The following is a 21,868-nucleotide window of genomic DNA, read 5'->3' on the forward strand; positions in this document are numbered from 1 at the left end:
CAGTGTCATTATTATCGTTGCCCATCCTTGGTAGAGAGGAGCTAGCGGCTACCAATTGCAAGCCTGGGCACAAAATGCACTTTGCATGGTTAATGGACGCCATGTTGTGCCATTCCCAGCAATGCTTTGCTTTAGTCTCAGACAGTTTGGGGCCCTTTCGAGTGGACAGACAAGGCGTGAGGAAGGATGCATCGTTTCTTGACAAATGCAAAAAGACGACGCCTCTGGGAGGTAAACTCTAAATATTAAACTATATCGTGCATCACTACTTTAAAACGGGACTTCTCGCCAGCGCACAACGCCCCTTTCTGGAGGTCTCAAAATGTGTTAATTTTTTTTTTTCTTATTAATTGTTCCGATCTGTATTTTTTACAATGATAATTTACATATACATATATTGCCTAATTTTATATTCTGTGTGATTTTTAGTGTTATTAATCTTTTTTTTCTTTTTTTTCCGGGATGTTAATGGCATTCTGTTCTATGGACTGTCAAATTTACAAGACATTTTAAATCTGTAATTTTACGGAGACTTCAACTGTATCAATACAGTACAAGTGTTTAGTGAAAATTGAAGGGGACATTTTTATCGACCGCTTAACACTTTACATGTACAGTGCCGAACATTTAACTATTTGAATTTTTGTAAAGCGCTTTGTGACTGCTGAAGCTCTGGTGAAAGTGCTATATAAATGAATATATATTGTATTGGAGTGTATTTTGTGCAAAGAGGAGATTCATGGATGCAGTGAGGGAAGACATGCAGGTAGTTGGAGTCAGAGTAGAGGATGCAGAGAACAAGAAAAGATGGAAACTAATGACTCGATGTGGCAACTCCTGAAAGGGGGATAAGCCGAAAGGAGAAGTTGTATTTTGTGCAATCGTTCCAACCGTTTGTCTTAATCAAGTTGACCACATGAGGGCAGCCTAGCATTTCTAGTATAAGGTTAGAAACGACTGTCTTTCCACAACTCAGCCCATTACAACCCCTTGAGTGCCAGTTTCGACTTAGTAAATTCCATTTAAAACTTTAGAGTGGCCTATTTAAAGTTAAATTAATTTAAAAAAAATAAAGAAAAGAATAGAAGGAAGCGCAAAGGTTCCATGCAGCACACACACCGCATGGCTCACATAGTTGCGTAGAAATACTGGCACATTATTCACATTATTTTGAAAGATGATTGATGTAATTCGCATGAACACAGAAGAGGATTGTTTAACTTTTCATTTTGTTAATGATGTAGAGTGACACACAACCATTTGAACTGTGCAAACACAAGCAAAAATGCCAAGGCTAAAAATACAACACTGTAAGACGTGTGTGTGTGTGAGAGTGAGTGAGTGAGTTCAGAGTATTCATTCGCTCACCTATTGATAGCGACACTGTATATCTCTTTGCAAATGCTATGTAAGTGCCAGAAGAGTCAGATATACAAAGGACAAACCCACCAGATGCATAAAAAAGAGAAAAAGGAAGGTTTTATCAGAGGGATAACCAACATAATGGCTGGCGTCCTGATGACTGAAACCTTGACATTATTGTCGTACATTTATAAAACTTGATATCTGTACAATATGTACTGTATAGTGACTCTAAAATATTCTAAGATAAGATATCCTTTATTTGTCCCACACTGGGGACATTTACATTTATGTCAACCTGTTGATTGTATTTAATTAAATAGAATAAAAGGATAATGTACAATATGCTGTATGTGCTTAATATCTCACCATTTTTTAACTACTAACTATATGCAATTGTATAGAATTGGCTGACAAAAAAAAAATTCTTGTCAATGGTATACCTGATATTAAGTCCAGTGGCTATTTGATGAGCCCCTATAATGGAGACGGGATTCTCCTCCTTGCTGTTTCAACAGGTTCGTTTATCTTCTCCCTCTCGAAAATCACCCCATGATATGACCCCTTAATGGTTTGAGCGGTTCCACTTGATTCCCCCGCTGATGCCGTTCCTGAATAATTAAAGGATTCCGACTGCTTCACGGGGGTCTGTCTCCATGGCGACACCTCCTCCCCGAGGAGTGATGTCAATCTGCTGTCTACTTATTGTCACCTTGACAGCCTAAAAAAAAAGGCATAGATCAAAGCACATATCGCAAGATTTTAAGATCAGGTCTTAGGTTTTTGTTTTTTGTCTTTTTTTTTTTTCTATTTCTTGTTTTGATCCTGCCAACAAAGGGAAAGTGCAAAGACGTATAAAAAAGTGATAACATGACACTCATAGAAGCAGAGGATGACAACCACGGGTGGAGCTATGTGATTGAACAAGCAAGCGAGCGATGTCGTGGAAGGTATTTTCACTTGAAGAGGCAGCACTTCATTCATTACATTGTGTGTGTGTGTGTGTGTGTGTATGCGGAGCATGGACGAATCATGCGAGTCGACACTGAGCAGTGAAGTACTTATTAGGGATGTAGCGATATTCAAACTGTCACCATACAAAATTATCATGATATGAACCTCACGATACGACAATGTGACACGCTAATGTGCTGAGCTTGGAGATATTGAAACCCCCACCCCCAAAAAAAAGTTGCGGATGGAGTTCAACCCGTCAACCTCATTCAACCTGCGCGTGAGCAAGTATGCATGCGGATGCCTGTGGTCTGTGCTATTCTTAGCAGCGGTGCGGCGTACTTTTCCGCACGGCGTGGCGCTTTTGTAATCAGGCCCGGAGTAATGTAATAAAAACGGGATTACGACGTAGTTGTTTGTCGTCCAAAGCGCTTACGCCGTGTTTTCACGATGGACTTCAATTCACTTTGCTTATTAGGACATGAGGCAGCCGCGGCGTTGAAATGCTTACAACCCAGCGTGGGACTTATGAAGGCCCTCCTGAAGTCATTTAGTCGCAGTTGTAACCACATTGCTGAGTGAATTTGTGGAAGTATGATCAAACCGTTGCATTGGTGCATTCACGTTACGACCACAACGTGCGGATTTTTGTCAACCCGCCATGCTGTTCTGCACATTCATTGTTTTTCTTCGCTAACGTTTAGCCAAAATTGAAACGATTGTACAAACAACACTTGGAGAGAGGTTCCATTTGGATCAGATTTATCGGTACTCCGTTTCGATTTAAATATAAGAACTTGTGCTGCTACTTGGTCCTGGGGAGAAAAAAAAAGCCGCCACAGGGCCTCCCTACTAGCAGTGGCTTTGGAATGTTTGTATTTCATCCCATTAACTCTAACTGCGGGCGGCCCGGTAGTCCAGTGGTTAGCACGTCGGCTTCACAGTGCAGAGGTACCGGGTTCGATTCCAGCTCCGGCCTCCCTGTGTGGAGTTTGCATGTTCTCCCCGGGCCTGCGTGGGTTTTCTCCGGGTGCTCCGGTTTCCTCCCACATTCCAAAAATAAGCATGGCAAGCTGATTGAACACTCTAAATTGTCCCTAGGTGTGAGTGTGAGTGCGAATGGTTGTTCGTTTCTGTGTGCCCTGCGATTGGCTGGCAACCGATTCAGGGTGTCCCCCGCCTACTGCCCGAAGACAGCTGGGATAGGCTCCAGCACCCCACGCCACCCTAGTGAGGATCAAGCGGTTAGGAAGATGAATGAATGAATGAATGAATGAATGAATGAATAACTGTAACTGCTCATTATATATATATATATATAATATATATATATATATATATATATATATATATATATATATATATATTTTTTTTTTTTTTTGCGGGGCACTAGACTGTCGTTTGCAGGGTTTGGGTTTTGGAACTCAGAGTTGAGTTCAGACCCGACAGAGTGCTTTACTTTTCCTGACTTCTCCTCCGAAAACACATTGCGCTGCGGTGGTCGATCATCATCTCGGTCCCCTGACTTCAGTGTTCAACGTGCTTGAAAGGACACGCTCGTCTCTGTGTGCCGCAGCTGCCGCAGTTTTTTTTTTCTCTCTCTCCTTTGCAATTTTTGTTGCCGTAACAAGGTGACCATGAAGTGCAACGAAAGAAGGAAAGCGGAGAAATCATCGTTCTGTCCTTCACAGATGTTCTGATTATTGTTCTCCATCAAAGCTAAAAGCCACCCACACCGTCACCTTTTTGTTTGATTATGTCTTGGTTATTATTATCGCGATTCTGCTGATATGGTTGGCAAAATACAGCCTTTATCATTCCACGTTAACATCTCTCCATATGACATAACACTCCCTGTTGCCAGACAACGCAGAGGCATGTCGGGGCTCTAAATGACAATCAGTGAGACCAATCGCCTGCCGTCCCGACACGTAAAACCTTCTCCCGAGTTGCTGTGGCATCCCAGGGATGTCGTCATTAATTCATGGCACAAATTAAACGCATGTTTAGCCATCCACTGTTGACTTTGCTTTATTTGCAAATATTAACCTTCCTACCCATCAAACCGCATGTCTTTGTGTGGTTTATATATGCGTGTGTGTGTTTTGGGACGGAGATGGTGAGCTTCATAGCTTCCTCACCTAGCAACTGGCCCTGGAGAGATGCTCAAATGTTCAGAAAACACACACACACACACACACACTTGGCTCTCCGATTGTGCACCTTACAAGATGGCCGAGTTTCCCGATGGGTCCGCGCTGTGAACTTTATGACCAAATAGCGCAGACGAAATCATCCATGCGGTCTCCATGGTAGCCGAAGGAAGATCACTTTCCTCTTTTTAGGCCCGAGTCCCCAAATCTTGTCCGTCAGCCACACTTTACCAATCTAATGATTAAGTGACTGAGATCTGATGAGGATGAGGCTAACTAACAAAAAAAAAAAAAGGAGGAGTGTGGGAAATGCGCAGGTTGTCACAGTTGGTCTCCTGCACCTACAGATGTGTTTTAATACGGATTGACAGTGTGACACGCACACAAACGCGCGGGCGCGCACACACACGGGGGCACCTTGCCCACCTGTGGCTTTTCCTGATTCCTGGAGCCAGCCATCTTCTCCTAGCCTCCATTCCTCTCCTCTGCCAATCACCTGTGAGCTCTTCTCCTCTCTCCTCATCTCTTCCATTTTTATTATCCTTCACAAGTCTTCCTGTTTTTTTTTTTTTCCCCCCCACCGAATTTAAAGACAAAAGGGACCTTTTTTCCCTCCCCCGAGAAGAGGATTCAAAAGGTCAAGGAGTAAGTCCTTCAAGGAGCCTCGGTGACTGAGCGTGGTAAGAAACCAGCCGGTTTTAACTTAATGATTTCTACGAGTGTTTTCACCAACTTGGCCTTAAGAATGAATTTGACAAACAGCGGCCGGGAACGAGTGTCGTCAAATGTACTGAATAAATGATAATTGCCTCCATATTCTCTCCGTTTCTTTGATTTGACCTTCCATCTGTTGGCTGTTGGATGCAGGCGCGACCATATGCTCAACATGTATAAATTATTATCAATAGCCCGCTGCATAAAATATAAATACATCCAACAACTACGTTTTTTTTTCTTTTTTTTTTGCTGTACTTTGAGACTTTGGGCGCTCTTTGCTAATCACCTTCTAGCATATGTAGTGCATGCTTGTTCTTGAAAGGTTTTAACTTACAACTTTGGCGTGTTTGCACATTCTCTGCTCATCCACAACACACTGACAATGGGACTTTGCCTCCAGGCGGCTTTATGCTGCAGACAAGTTGTTCCCTCATTAGAGTCTGAGGTCTGTTCCGATTCATATCTCCCCCACAAAAAAATAAAAATAAATTACTAGCGCCCAATGGTGAGTCCATCATATCTTATGGGAGTCAAGCAACGTGGCCTTTTTCTTTCCCCCCCCGTCGAACGCCGCCTTTGCACTCATCTAGAATCCCACCTTGTGCTCTGGAGGTATTTGTGCGTTTTCTTAATACGTTCAAAAGAAATGGCCCCAGCTGCACAGTCAATTTGCTTTCTGATAGGATTCGTTCCCCTTGAGTATTTTGTGTAAACACGGACCCGTTCAACAAAGCCGGCGAACTCGGATACATGTACAAATAGTTGCAAAAGAGAAACGCCCGCCCTCATTGTCTGTATATAGAGGTGGCACATGAATTATTGATGGCGGCAGCCTGCTTAAAAATGCATCCCCAACCTTTTCCGTCAACCACAAAGAGTAAATCATAATTAGTGTGGGGATGTTGCGGTGGCGAAGGCGTCAGATGCGGATACTTTTATGGGCGTGTAAGTTTTGAATCGGAATCATGAAGGGTTTCGTGTCAGCAGAAGAAGCGATTTCCTTTTGGTGGCCATTTTGCTTTTAATATCGTACAGTACTGCATCCTGAAAAGATTTGTTGCCATTTTGATTTGAAGCGACCATTTCAACAAACTCTCAGGGGTCCTTATTTTTGGCGGGGATCCAATTGTGACCATATTTTAAACATGCATAAGAAATATATGTTTGTTTGTTTGACTTCATGTGTTTCATGGGATCAAATGACGAAATAGTAGTCGACCTTAATTTAATCGTAGTTAAGTTGAAGTTAATTCAGTACCAGCCATTTTCAGACCCTTTTTTTTTAACCCTAGGTCTTCAAAAAATATGTATAAATAAGTACCTGGGATTGAATGTGTCTGAAAATAAATTTGTCTTTGGGGTTGAATTAGTTTTAAATTTATGACATTGTTGATATTATTCATCACAGTACACTGCCCCCTTTTTTTTGTACCATGGACCAGCAAAAGTCGTTGACTTACTGGTTCAACCCCAAATAATAAAGCAGCTCCACAAGGTCCCTGTTTTGGAAGCTTGACAGATGTGCGCTCGGTGTGAAAAATAGCGCGTCTTCATTTTCGTCTCAATTTACCGTGTTTCATACTTTGGCAAACCACACGACTTCATGCTGGGTGCTCCGGTGGAACGATGATGTTTTTTAGTGCACGCCCCTGATGTACTTGACAATTTGGTGAGAGAAAGTAGACTACCTTTAATAGACTAAAGCAAGGTCTAAGTTGTGGCGCAGTTGGGATAATGGGATTTTGGTGGATTTGATCAAAGTTCAGGCAGACAAATTCTGCGCTCGCTGATATGTGTTGTGGACGTCATCATATTTCATTTATACATATGACAACTGTGTGCGTCGAACCCTTTGAATCATTGTATATCCATTAAATGCATTATTCATTCTGCATCATGTAGACCGTATGCCTCTCCTGCGGTGAATTGAAAGGGAATGAGATGAGCAGCTTCGATTGGCCCCGGTAATCAAGTCAGTTGTGTTCACTCCCACAATGGCGCAAACGCCCATTTCTACTAGCATGTGTCTACGAAAAATACCATGAGAAAGAAAACTCCGCCCATGGACACAGTTCGACATTGCTTTGTGCCAGGCGCGTTGGGTACCAAAGTAGGGCCCCTTGTGTTGAATCAAAAAATTGATCGGTGCCTCCTACTACCTATTTATTGATTCAGTCAGTCCACTTCTGACACTCAAATTTCCTTCTGTATAGTCGCATTGAGTCCTCCATCAGACATACCTTCCAACTTTTGTATTCCACATGTAATACGTCTCTTTGATTCTTTGCTTTGCCATACTCAAAAAAATGAAAACATTGTATGCATATTGTGAAAAATTTTTAAATTTTTAAATGTTATTATTATTTTTAAATTTCTGGGCAGGCCACATCAAATAATCTCACTATGCAGACAGGCTCTTGATTCCCCACCCCTGCTTTACGAAAGCCGAGCTATCTGTTAACATGAAATGAATCATAAAACAAAATCGGAGACAAGACATGAATGAGCCACTTATGGAACAGCGGATTTGTTCATCTGAGTCATTTTCTCAAATACATTTGATTACATTTATTCATTGAGGAAGGCGGCCACACACGTTTTTTTTCATGGATAAATAAACCCGATGAGTGCAAAGGAGGAGGATGGATGTGGTCAAATTTTGGGAGAGAAGCACAGAGAATCCTGATCGAGAGTTGTCATCACTTCGGCCACTCGCATGAGATTCATTTGTTAGTATTTGAGCCGATGTCGAGGTCTCTTCATGAATCCAAATGAGACATTAGTGCGAGGCTTTAATGGGATATGCAAAGAGAACCTATAGGTTCCTTCGCCAAACACTCATGCGCGCTCTTATTGAAACACTTCCAACCAGCTAATTACATTGGAAACAGATTATCGATTGCTGAAGGCACTCTCAACTGATTCATATCTATTCAACATATCCCCGAAAATTAGGACAATTGTGCTATTTTTCACATTCCAAAACTTCCATTAAAAAAAAAAAACATTCAGTCCCAGTGAGAGCTTAAAAAAATTCAAACAGTTCAGCTTATTCAAACCACGTTTTGAAACTATTCAAACCATTCCCCAATTTCCCGAAATGTCGAATTCCCAAATGAGTCAATTTGTACATTATTTACCTCCACCCTCCACATTTCTTGACACATTCAAACCATTCCAACTTCAAAATGTTCATCTCATTGAGGACCTCTACAGTTCTTTTTCCATTTCGAGAATCCTTTTCATTTTCTGAGCAAAGATAATAGAACATATTTACCTCCCAACTTCCGCATTTCTTGACCGATTCAAATCATTCCAACAGTCAAATATTCACCTCATCTAGGACATCTAGGGAATTATTCCCCCCACCCCGAATTCCCCAAACATTCCAAATAAAAGCCCCAAATAAGATTTTTGTTTTAAAAAAAATCACATTTACCTTCAGTTTCCACATTTCTTGATCGATTCAGCTCATTAACAAGATTTCAAAATAAAAGACCCTAACAGATGAATTTTTCCAAATTGATCACTATTTTCCACACACCTTAATCAATTCAAACCATTCCAACTTCTTACTGTTCAACTTCTTTCAAAACAAAAGCCCCGCATCATAACATTTGACCATGTCATGGTATCGGTCGATACCATTCCTCATCGTTCCACACTTAAGTGCACGAGATTCCAGTCCGGCCTCAGTTTTTAAGCATTCACTTGTCTAGATTGAAATGTAATATTCTCATGTGTTCCATCACAACACACAAAAACGATTTGGAAGCGTTTTTCTTTCTAAAATGTTTTCTTACCAACTTCTCTTCTTTTTGGTAGGGGGTTCATTCCTCAGAGGAAGATGGCGAGGAAGTCTCACAGTAGAAGAGTTCTCACCCCACTGTGTACAGAGATCAAGGTAAGAAACAACTTTATCTTTGCCCGGGAAAGGCATCGTATTTATATTGTCAATATTATGATCGTGTACTTTCTCTTCATAAACGTTAACGTTTGTTTCTGACCAATTGACAAATGTTCACATAAAATTCCTATCTGGGGCCACTTCAGTATTTTTTTTTGTCTAAGGACTACACGGAAAGAAAGAATTGGCTACGTACTAGAAGGTGTTGATGCTTTATGCTCCTTTGCATTCGAAGTGCTGCCATTACCAACCCCTCTTATGCACGGGGGTCAATTATTACAATTTCAAGTGTTCTCCGGAACTGATCGCGAACGACAAAACACTAATTGTGGTCATCACGCAACCGATGTAATCATCTGCGCTCGAGAATCATTGCACTTGTTGCGTTTTGAACGTTTGCAACCGAGGGAGAGCAAAAATCATTGTCGCCGAGTTTCATTGTCTGTAGGTGGGTGATAAATGCTCAAGATTTTCAGGCAGCAATTTCAAAAGCTCAGATTTAAGGCCGGAAAAGTAAGCCATGGATTTATAAAAGTTGGATTAGGAAGCGCACAATCATTTTTTTTCCTCCCCCGCCTTCCGACCGGCAGCTTAACTTCTGTATTTAAATGTGGAGAAAGTCATGACAACTCAAATGTTCCGGCGCACTTTCAAGTGGTTACTGATGGAAATTATTACACCTGCATGCCGAGTATCACTTTGGAAAATCCATGTCTTTTCTCCGATCTGCGACAACATCTATTATAAAGCGCGAAAAAGTGTGATGCTGCTCTCCCCCGCAAGCCGCTTTTACGCGGTCACATTTTTCTTGTTTTCTTCCTCTTGTATTTATTTGATCACAATTGGACAGAGCACCCCCAGAAAGAAGCAATAGCCGCTGCGCCTCGACAGGCCAATTAAAAAAAGACTCCTAAAAAACAGATTGTTAGTATCGACCCCTCTTCTATTCATATTTGTGACCGTTAACGAGGTTTTAATGCGGCATACTTTGTAATGCATTGATTTTTCTTTTGGGCTTCATCAACTTCGGTAAATGAAAACGTCATAATCGGGTGCTGCCAGTGTGCAGAAATGGGTCACGACTGCTCGAGGTGATACATGCACGGGATGATTCTAATCAAGAGCCGATGATGCAACATCAAAGTTTTCTGCGTTGTTGCTATGGAAACCATGTGGGAGGCGGGTGCTTGATGGTAAAGAAACGGGGTGGACGTGTGGGCGACGACACGGTGTCCCAAACTCTTTGAACAGACTGTCGGCTATTTGAAAATGTGCCAAAGCGCATTTCTTTTGATACTTTTGCAAATTATGTTTAGGGAATAAAAAATAAATAAATATACAAGTATATATATATATATATATAGGGCGGCCCGGTAGTCCAGTGGTTAGCACGTCGGCTTCACAGTGCAGAGGTACCGGGTTCGATTCCAGCTCCGGCCTCCTTGTGTGGAGTTTGCATGTTCTCCCCGGGCCTGCGTGGGTTTTCTCCGGGTGCTCCGGTTTCCTCCCACATTCCAAAAAACATGCGTGGCAGGCTGATTGAACACTCTAAATTGTCCCTAGGTGTGAGTGTGAGTGTGAATGGTTGTTCGTCTCTGTGTGCCCTGTGATTGGCTGGCAACCGATTCAGGGTGTCCCCCGCCTACTGCCTGAAGACGGCTGGGATAGGCTCCAGCACCCCCCGCGACCCTAGTGAGGATCAAGCGGTACGGAAGATGAATGAATGAATGAATGAATGTATATGTATGTATGTATGTATATATACATATATGTATATATGTGTAAATTTCCCCAGTGTGGGACAAATAAATTATCTTATCTTGTATTATTTTGGTGCCATCTGGTGGAATCTTGTTGTGGTTCGGTTTCATTCAGTGACACAGTTTTATCTGCGGTCGAGCTGCCCATTTTGTGGGTGGTCCTCAAATGCAGTAATTTTTTCACGATTAATAACCCCGTGTATTCGATGCCATTTGTGCCGTGCCCGTGTGCGTATTTGCTCCTTTGTGTATCTCGAATGCAGTGCTAATACTATAGATGGGCCTCATGTGACTTTTTTTATTTGTTTTGAATCCTTTACCTGCTAACAAGAGTCCTTTATGGAGTTTGGGTTCAGGGTGTTGATGCTTTATGATCCTTTCGTTTTAAAGTGCTTTTATGCAAACGTTATGAGGGTGTTGATTGTTCACATCACTATTTGCAGCAGAGTTGGGACCCTATCTCCCTCAAGTGGGTGTGGGGGGGTTGATTCTGCAACAATGGAACACCTCCGATGCTTCTGAGCCGCTTTTTAAATTCACAGAACATTTTCACCAAAATCCAGGCCGTCAACATCTATTACGTGTCAGGCAGGCAAAACATATTGTAGCTACGGCGACAGTTGTCATTCTGTCGGTGAATTTCAGAGTCAAGTGTTTCAGTGAAAATCCTTTTTGCCTTTTGACATTTGCATACGGCCTCTCTCCTCGTACACATTATACAGAAATATGTTATATGCGGCATTATTTCTTATTATTTAAAGCACTCGTGAAGTGTTTACAGAATGCGTCTTTTTTTTATGGCTATGTAGCCATATGCTGTACTGTAAATCCTACCAGTGGTCATAATTGTAAAATAAAATAGTAAATAGAAAATTGTAAATAGTACTGCGATTTATCCATTTGTGTTCATATTGTATTTAATTGAAAGATGTTTGTTGTTGTTTTTTTCTCTTTCTCCTTTCTTCTTTCTACATACATTCTTGCTGCTGGAGGCTGTAAATTTCCCCAGTGTGGGACGAACAAAGGATATCTTATCTTATCTTATCTTAATCAATTTTTGCCCATGCATATGATTTGTTTTTTACTCCTACACTTGACTCTTTCTATTCATTGCCTTCAGGGAGTTTGTGTTGTTTTATTTTCTTGTATGTATTACACACACACACACTTGTCAAAAGCCTCTCTCCCAGGTGTCGAATGGTTGTTGTGGGAGACGGCAACAGTGTCCCCAGAGTTTGACGCTGCCGCCTCTTCTTACACGTTTCTGTGAGTTCCCGAGTTTGTTGCATTATACCCGAAGAATGTCTTCATCGTTGCCGCCCAAATCGGAGATTCCCACTGAGAGCTTGGAGAAGAGATACTTTATCTGGAACACCCGGGCAATGTGAAATAAGAGAATTGTTCTGGAGTTTCCTATATATTTGTACAGTTACTAAACAGGTGGCCCGGTAGTCCAGTGGTTAGCACGTCGGCTTCACAGTGCAGAGGTACCGGGTTCGATTCCAGCTCCGGCCTCCCTGTGTGGAGTTTGCATGTTCTCCCCGGGCCTGTGTGGGTTTTCTCCGGGTGCTCCGGTTTCCTCCCACATTCCATAAATATGCATGGCAGGCTGATTGAACACTCTAAATTGTCCCTAGGTGTGAGTGTGAGCGTGGGTGGTTGTTCGTCTATGTGTGCCCTGTGATTGGCTGGCAACCGATTCAGGGTGTCCCCCGCCTACTGCCCGGAGACGGCTGGGATGGGCTCCAGCACCCCCCGCGACCCTAGTGAGGATCAAGCGGTTCGGAAAATGGATGGATGGATGGATATTTTTATGGTTGTTGTTTTCATGCCAACGTATGGGCACTGTTACGGTCCATCCATCCATTTTCCATTTCGCATGTCCTCACTTGGCTAGCTGGTGAGCAGGAGCCGAATCCCGGCTGACTTGGAACAAGCGGCGGGGTACACCCCGGACTGGTCGCCAGCAATTATGTCATCTAGATCTTGTTTTTCATTTTGATGTCAAGCTTAGTGTGCCTCTGCCGGATGCAATTACCGTATTTTCACGACTATAAGGCGCCATTAAAAGTCTTAAATTTTCTCCAAAATGGACAGGACGCCTTATGGTGCGGAGCGTCCTTTATATGCACTGAGTTCCAAAATCTGACTGACAGCCGACACGCTGTTTATATAGAGAAAAGGCGGAAGTGACTATGAAAGAAGTCGGCCAATTAGGGAAGGGTGGGCGTGTATATGTACATATATGGAAGGGAGAGAGGGAGAGAGAGGACAGACAAGCTAGTCCGCCAATGGTGAAGGGTGGGCGTGTAAGTGGACGCCTCAAGCCAGTACCAACACTTGTATAGCATGTGGCAATGTGCGTTGTTGCAAAACAACTCCGGTTTTGGTTTCTAAGAACCCCTGAAAATAAATTCGACAAAAAGACACGCCTACGAAGCTCAGTTCAAACTTAAAGCCACCGGTTATGCTTTTGGCATGCGTGCCCATCTCACAGCAGCGGTGAAAAAACAAGTCAAGCAAATGAACTCTGAGCTTGCCGTTATTCCCGGAGGCTTGACTAAAGAACTCCAACCGCTGGACATTGGCATCAACCGGGCGTTCAAAGTAAAGTTGCAAACGGCATGGGAACAATGGATGATCGGTGGCAAACACAACTTTACAAAGAGTGAGAGGCAGCGCTTGGTGAGTTACGCCACAATACGCAACAACGAGAGGGAACGCGGCGTTTTTGATGGATTACGGTACTTGCACAATTGTTCAATTCTTTCTACACACACACGCGCTGCCACCATGTTTCGCTCTGTTCTTTACTTTCAAATGTGGGAAAGCTTCACACGAGAGAAACATTGACTTTGCTGTTGCTACTCCTTTCCGCTCGGCAATGCGTAGCAACTCACACTAGCATGTGATGCATTCAATGACAACTGAGATGTGCAGTCCTCTGCTTCTGATACAGAGGATGAGGACTTTGATGGATTTCTGGGTGATGATTGATCGAAAAACGTGAGAACATTGTACGATGGCTAAATAAAATACACCCGAACTCAGTTCTGCTTTCGTTGCCTTTTTAAAAACGTGTTTTTTATCTTATCTGTATGTCTTGGCATGCTACCGTATGCTTCAAGCTAACGTGTTAGAGTGCGCGCATGCATGCCGTATGTTTAAGCTGGCGTATGTTTTACCACTGTAAAACTGCGGCTATTGGTACGATGCGTCCTGTGTATGTGTAAAATACAGAAATGTCACGCATTAATGAGACTGCGGCCATTAGTACGATGCGTCGAATAGTCGTGAAAATACGGTAAGCCATGCTCTCCATTTAGTCTTAATTGCTTCAAGACATGATTAATCAGCAATCAATTACAAGCAGCGGCGGGTCAAGATCTGGAGTCCGAAGCGAGGATAAAGACCAGTGATCATAATTGACTTTAAATTGGCCTTCACCACCAACTGGCTTAATTATTATCAAGGGGGAGAGTGTTCGCTGGTGACCTATTTTAATGTTTGGGTGACAGTCAAGAAGCCGGTGGATGATTGAAAGATGTTTTAAGAGGGCAATGGAGCCTGGGATGAGTGATTTCTCATTTCATTGTTTTTATGTGAAAATATTTCGGGACTCTGAAGAACGTGGAGGGAGCGAGTTGTGGTACTGGCATGGCTTCACCATGACACAATGCCGTGAGCATCTGACAGTTCCTGGCCAAGAAGAACGTCACCTTGCTGGAGCAACTTCCCTATTTAGCTGACCATCTCTGTGACCTCAAAAGATGGATCGAGCGGATCGAGTTTGAAGACACGTACGATATCGAGATAGTTGTGACCACACACAAGAAGAGTGACGCAAATCCTGACGCATCTCGTATGAACCGAATGGAAAAACAGCAAGTCAGGCAGAAGGTAACTTCGGGTGCCTTCTTGTGCCGCGCGATGTCGCATATGTCGGGTTCGTCATAAATTGCCTGCGGGAACCAAAAGGAGGCTCATGCGAGCTGTGGTAACTGCCAAAGAGGAGGACGAGCATTCAGGTTTTGGAGCTCAGGGAGAGAGTGAACAACCCAACACCGAGGCTCCCCAGAATCACCCCTCCCTTTTTCCAGGAGCCTTTCCTCCTCTCCTCTCTACCCGTGTCGTTATCTTTTGCTCTTTTTGTCATTCAAAGCGGATCTCCTAATTTCTGAAACCATTCGGGTGCGGTTTTTTTTCTTTTCTTTTCTTTTTTTTAATCATCCACCTGGATCTCAGAAACCCTCAGACCCCCCTCCTCCCAATCTCTCCCTCCTACCCTCCCTCTTCCTGCGAGGAGGCAAAACGAGCCGCACTCCGAGCACATGCAACAGGGTGCAGCTTCTGCGTCGCCGCCTCTCCTCTCCTCTCCGACCGGGCTACCAGATGAGAAGAGCAGCAGAGTGCAGCACCGAGTGAGCACTTGTTCTGCTCTTTCTTTTTTTTTTTCACCCCCGACCCAATCACAAAAAAGACGCTGAGACCAAAGTCAAGGAAAGAAAAGGAAATTTTCTCTTTCAGCATTTCCTGGACTGAGGAGAACAAACACTCATTGTCAGCTTGGCTCAGTTGGCAGGCGAGTTTTGGGCATGCCACCTGTGGCACCAGTTTGATGAAGAAGGCCGGCCGACTTGGCACATCCTCCTCACCACATTTCGACAGCGATGGCTTCCAAGAAGAAGTGGGCAGAGCGGAGGGAGACGCGCAAGGAGCAAGCGTTCTCCACCCGCGATGATGCGTCCGTCGCATCTGGGGCGTCGGGGCCGGGGCGTCCCACCGCCAGGGGGCGTTTCTCCGAGTCTTGGAAGAGGCTGAGCTCCAGAGGGGGGTCCACCAAAAGGGGAGCGCTGGGCTCTCAGCAGCCACCGGTAAGACGTTCTTGAGGACGTACACACGTTGGTCTCCACAGACATCAGTCAGCCGATTGGGAGGGTCAAAGGAGAATCCGTCCGGGACTGTCAACTAACTAAAGCGTGACGGCGAGTTAAGCTGTGAAGGAATATGGGAATTTTCAAGAGTAACATTTTGGTTTTAATGTTTACGATTGTATATGATTGAATATAACGATTAATATAGTTCTTGACGAGTATTCCTGAAGAAAAAAAATTGTATGTTGATTTTGCTACTGTAGTCTCTCTTAAAATTCTGGCTCAAATTTAAGTCCGTTTTAAGGCACCCCCTGATGCCGAATTTTCCACAAGTGAGCGTAGTATATTCGTTAAGCACAAAGTATTGATCTTGAGATGATTTTGGTTCAGCAACATCCCGATCGCTATATGTGTTTAGCAACGTTTTGACGTTTATCTTCCAAGACGAGAACAAAAAAACAAAAAATAAAAAAATCAGAGTAGGATTCATGACAGTTGCCAGTTCCTCTGCCCGCAAGTTAAGTCACGAGCTATGGGTCGTGACCGAAAGAACGAGATCCCGGATACAAGCGGCCGAAATGAGTTTTCTCCGCAGGGTGTCCTGGCTCTCCCTTAGAGATAAGGTGAGAAGCTCGGTCATCCGGGAGGGGCTCCGAGTCGAGCCACTTCTCCTCCACATCGAGAGGAGCCAGATGAGGTGGCTTGGGCATCTGATTCGGATGCCTCCTGAACGCCTCCCTGATGAGGTGTTCCGGGCATGTCCCACCGGGAGGAGACCCCGAGGAAGACCCAGGACACGCTGGAGAGACTATGTCACCCAGCTTGCCTGGGAACGACTCGGGATCCCCCGGGGAGAGCTGGAAGAAGTAGCTAGGGAGAGGGAAGTCTGGGCTTCCCTGCTAAAGCTGTTGCCCCCGCGACCCGGCCCCGGATAAGCGGTAGAAGATGGATGGATGGATGGACTAAAGCAATTAGCCAATCATGCAAACACTTTCAAATAAAGTGACGATGAAACTGGGCTTTAGGCTGAGGAGTAAAACTGTCATTGTCCACGAACTGCCATCCCAGTCCCCAGTGTTTCCCAACTTTTATTGAACCAAGGCACCTATTTTACATTTGAAAAAATGTCACGGCACACCACCAAAGGAAAAAAAAGTCACAAGATGTATGAAGAATGAAATATTCAGGATCTTGAATTTGAAATTGCTCACGAATGAACTGATTCGGTTGGCAAAACCGAGCCTGTTCAAGGGAACGCGACCGTTCCGTTTTTCTGGTTCTTTGATCGTTTTAACGCGTGTCCCCTTTGCCATCACGTGGTGGCATCGTAGGAGTTAAAAGCACACCAAGGAAGTGAATTATTTCCGTCATGGCAATGATTTTTCAACTTGGAGAGGCATATCTTGCAAAATAAAATGATTCGAGTGAACTCGGATTGGTGACTTTGGTGGTTTTTCGACATTGTCAAGCCATCTCCAAAGTCTTGCTCATAATTCTTCTCAGATGACAATTACTGGCTACTGGTGAGTGATTTGGTGAATATTGAAGACTCCTTCAAGTATGGCATCGATAATTCACAGTTTTGCTCTGCTACCGACTTAATACCATCTGTGGTAGGACGCAATTTCAAATGATGCCGGAACACTTGTACTAGATCATTAGCGCACACAGTGCTAGCGATCCGTGCGATCTGGGTTTGAGAAGATGGAATGCCATGTCTGCTTTGATACGTTTCCCCCAAAGACAGCCTGGGTGATGATGAAACCTCTGCTCTATTTTTGAAATCATCACTGGAGTTTGGTAATGAAGGTCAGAGCGTACAGAATTGGCCGCTCGCTGCCAACATTTATGGATTCGGGTTATCGGTCGCTCAGTGTGACTGGAGCCATCTTGAGTATAAAAAGATTTGGACTGAAGAATTGATAAGGTATTTGACACGCGGTGTGGTTTTGAAATCAAGTGTTGGTCTCGTTGCATACCCCCCCCCCCCCCCCCCCGTCCCCATTGTGCTACCAAATAGAAACTAAGCTTGAACTTGTGGGGATGTCAAGATGTTACCAATCTTCTCCGAGGCCAACGATGGATCTTTCTCAAATCCTCAGAGTTCTTTGCCATATAGTGAAACATCCAGTGGCCAGTGAGTGAGTGAGTTGCACAAAATGCAGCAAATGTGTGACAGTTTAAGCGTTGCTACTTCACAGCCTAGCATCTGTTTGTGCTACTTCCTCCACAACGGGATCAACTTCACGAACCATTTGGCATTCCGTTGATCAGTTCCCCTTCAAGGTGGTCATCCCCGCCTAACTGTACATGTACAAGTTATGGGGGCATGTTGCATTTCTCTGTAAACATTGTTGGATGCCATTGGAATGTCGCGCAGTAAGGCACTGAGCATTTCTACCTCTATTCAATTTCATTCATTTATTCATTCATCTTCCGTGCCGCTTGATCCTCACTAGGGTCGCGGGAGGTGCTGGAGCCTATTCCAGCTGTCTTCGGGCAGTAGGCGGGGGACACCCTGAATCGGTTACCAGCCAATCGCAGGGCACACAGAAACGAACAACCATTCGCACTCACACTCACACCTAGGGACAATTTAGAGTGTTCAATCAGCCTGCCACGCATGTTTTTGGAATGTGGGAGGAAACCGGAGCACCCGGAGAAAACCCACGCAGGCCCGGGGAGAACATGCAAACTCCACACGGGGAGGCCGGAGCTGGAATCGAACCCGGTACCTCTGCACTGTGAAGCCGACGTGCTAACCACTGGACTACCGGGCCGCCTTCTATTCAATTTTTATCAGGAAATTCGAGGGTATCATTTACAGAGGCTAATTGATATTCACAGGCATGGTGCCATCCTCTTGAAGGCTCAGCCCCCCCCCCCCCCCCACCCCTTCCCCCAACTGCGGAAAGTTGCTTCATAACTCATATCTGCCATCTAATTGGTTTGATCATTTCCAAATGCAAGCTGACTGTTTTGCTTTCGGCAGCGGCGAGCAACTCATTTCAAAAGGGAGATCTGTTTCGGCAACAACAGACAGTCTGTGATTTACATTGGAATGCGGTGGCACAATTACAAGCGAAAGAGACAGATGTTTTCCCCGCATATTACACCCAGAACGACAAGCTCCAAACAAATGGCAGTTTTCTTCAGTGGCTGCTCACAAAATGAGCTCCTGTTTGCTAGCTCTGTCGTCCTACCAACAAAAAGAAACAATGACGATCCAGTCAGTCGACGGCATCTGAAAGAGTGATATTAGTATTCCACAAATGGCGGCCCGACTTCTCATAGACATTCATTCATTCATTCATCGTCCGAACCGCCTGATCCTCACTAGGGTCGCGGGGGGTGCTGGAGCCTATCCCAGCTGTCTTCGGGCAGTAGGCGGGGGACACCCTGAATCGGTTGCCAGCCAATCGCAGAGCACATAGAGACGAACAACCATTCGCACTCACACTCACACCTAGGGACAATTTAGAGTGTTCAATCAGCCTGCCACGCATGTTTTTGGAATGTGGGAGGAAACCGGAGCACCCGGAGAAAACCCACGCAGGCCGGGGGAGAACATGCAAACTCCACACAGGGAGGCCGGAGCTGGAATCGAACCCCGTACCTCTGCACTGTGAAGCCGACGTGCTAACCACTGGACTACCGGGCCGCCTTCTCATAGACAATGTTTCCCAATTAGTCTCGGCTGTATTATCGTCTCACTCATAAATCTGCCTTCCCTCTCCCATCGGGGACATTAAAAAAAACATCCGTAACTGTTATCTTAGATACCTCGGTCCTCTGCATCGCTTATCCCAGCGATGTTGACGGGGGTAGGGGGGGGAGTGGACAGTTCCATATTTGACAGGAAGTGACTATTATTTGTGGCATGTGCGTCATTGTTTGAAAATACCCTGCCGATGACGAAACCATCCACAGGTCAGGGTGAAGTGTGCTAAATGAGGCTAGCTTAAATTCCCGTCAACAACCAGACTTGGACTTGGGCAGGGTTTTTCAGCTCGCGTCTGTTGTCTTGTGTGAGCCGCCATGTTGTGAGGAGTCTCACCCTTGCGGCTTCACCACCGACCAAGTGTTGTTTGGCTGTCATCTTGTGTCACAGTTGGACCACAGTCGTGTTGAAAACAGGCACGTTGCCCAATGTCATCAGTCCCCTGGCACCCGAGCCCCACTTTCGACTCTGCGCTGGCCCATTTATGTCCCTTCCTTCTTGCTAGTGAGTCGACGAGGCCGCCTTGTGTCAAGAAACGAAAATAGCCAATTATGTCACACTTTAATCAAAACAGTATATAGTAATGAGGCTGTCACAATGCATCACGCGCTCGTGTGGCGCTGTTTCCGATATTTCCACGTTTCCATGTTCGGAAGCTCGTTTTGCCAAGTGTCAGCGCTGGTTAGCTTTGTTGCAAATGAGATGAAGCCGCCGGCAGCTATTAAATAAGCGCAAGGCATCATTTCGCCATGGATCATTAGTTGAAGAAAAACAAAGTCCTAATAAAAACACTGCGACCGTGCGTTTGGTTCCTACTTTCTCCTGACCCTTCTGTTGACATCTTGCATACATTGATTGTTAGCATGCTAAAGACTCGCTTCTCATGTCCCTGGAGAATACAAATTTACTGGAATCTTAATTTAATCCGAGCACAATGGTATCCTTGACGAGTTCTTAGTGGTTTCTATGGAAACAGATCATGCTGCAGCACATATATATTGCTGACAAACTCCTGTAAATTGTAGTTAAACATCTGCTAGCGTCTTGGCGTTCTATCAAGAGTCCTGGAGTGAGCAGGCAAATTTTGTCTTCACCAAAATGGGCGGCCCGGTAGTCCAGTGGTTAGCACGGCGGCTTCACAGTGCAGAGGTACCGTATTCGATTCCAGCTCCGGCCTCCCTGTGTGGAGTTTGCATGTTCTCCCCGGGCCTGCGTGGGTTTTCTCCGGGTGCTCCGGTATCCTCCCACATTCCAAAAACATGCGTGGCAGGCTGATTGAACACTCTAAATTGTCCCTAGGTGTGAATGTGAGCGTGGATGGTTGTTCGTTTCTGTGTGCTCTGCGATTGGCTGGCAACCGATTCAGGGTGTCCCCCGCCTACTGCCCGGAGACGGCTGGGATGGGCTCCGGCACCCCCCGCGACCCTAGTGAGGATCAAGCGGCTCGGAAGATGAATGAATGAATGAATAACAAAATGTTTTGACCTTCGATTTTGATGCCCGCAAAAAGGATGGCGCCTTCTCTCCAGGAAAGATTCATCTCAAAGTGTTTCCACGACTCATAGAAATGATCTTTATTTACATTCACAGCCTTTGGAGAGTCTTTTAAAAATATTATTAGTTCCAACGGTCTTTTGTTTGTCCGGCAAATGTTTTCCGTACTGTCGTGAGCTTTTCACTCGATATGTGGCCACAGCATTACGCAGCTGTACTAGTTTCCATTTACTTCATTTTTTTTTTTTTTTTACCGTAAATAATGAATTTTGTCAGACTAATTACACAGACTTCCCCTGCTAGTGTCGTTTGTCCGTGTGCTGCTGCTGCTGCTGCTGCAAAGGCAGTGTGAGACGAGGATCAAAGTTATAAACTCTCTTTGTCGGCTTGAATTCATCCGAGTGACACTCTAGATGAAGGAAGACCTCGAATGAATAGTCGCCGGAGTCATATTTTATGATTCACAGCTTTTCTTACTCAGCGTTGCTTTCTTTATTTATTACTTTCCACTTCCTCTAGCTTGTGTTTAAGCGTCGTATCCCATCTTTGATTGCTTCGGGAAGGCATTAGCAAAGCCAATTAATTTGACTATTCATTCAGTCGGTCATGTCATTTAGCTGCCCCATTGCGGCTCTTACGTTGGGACTCGAGAGCGCGAGGGCATTGTACTTCCGCAATCGTTGCGCAAAACAGGGGGCGAGATTTCGGTTTTGTTACAAATGGAAATTAACAGTTGCTGTTTGGCAGACATATGTGGGTGACGTGGCTCATCGCGGCAGAGTAGTGTTAAATAATGAGTGGGAAGAGCGACGATCAACAGCGCAGATGGTCTGCGAATGGCATTTGCTTGAATCAAGCAACTTAATGTCTCGTTTCGGTTGAAAATCATCGGGTCCTCAAACAACAAACGTTTGCACAAGGAAAGA

The 21,868-nt window shown here is 44.6% G+C and overlaps 1 protein-coding gene across 15 annotated transcripts in view; it reads left to right on the forward strand.

The window, feature by feature from the left end:
* The first annotated feature begins 9,008 nt into the window (after positions 1 to 9,008).
* trpm3 (transient receptor potential cation channel, subfamily M, member 3) overlaps positions 9,009 to 21,868 on the forward strand; it is a 115,389-nt gene continuing 102,529 nt past the window's right edge. For 3 of the 15 annotated variants that reach the window (XM_052067351.1, XM_052067359.1, XM_052067349.1), the window contains exon 1: positions 15,057 to 15,727. In XM_052067351.1, coding sequence (XP_051923311.1) covers positions 15,524 to 15,727 — 204 coding nt within the window. In that variant the 5' untranslated portion in view covers positions 15,057 to 15,523. Of the gene's footprint in view, positions 9,091 to 15,053; positions 15,728 to 21,868 lie in introns of those variants that run through there. The other 12 variants (XM_052067344.1, XM_052067361.1, XM_052067357.1 and 9 more) reach the window with 9 other exon arrangements.

This window comes from Hippocampus zosterae, chromosome 6 (assembly GCF_025434085.1).
Source record: "Hippocampus zosterae strain Florida chromosome 6, ASM2543408v3, whole genome shotgun sequence".
Lineage (NCBI taxonomy): Eukaryota > Metazoa > Chordata > Actinopteri > Syngnathiformes > Syngnathidae > Hippocampus > Hippocampus zosterae.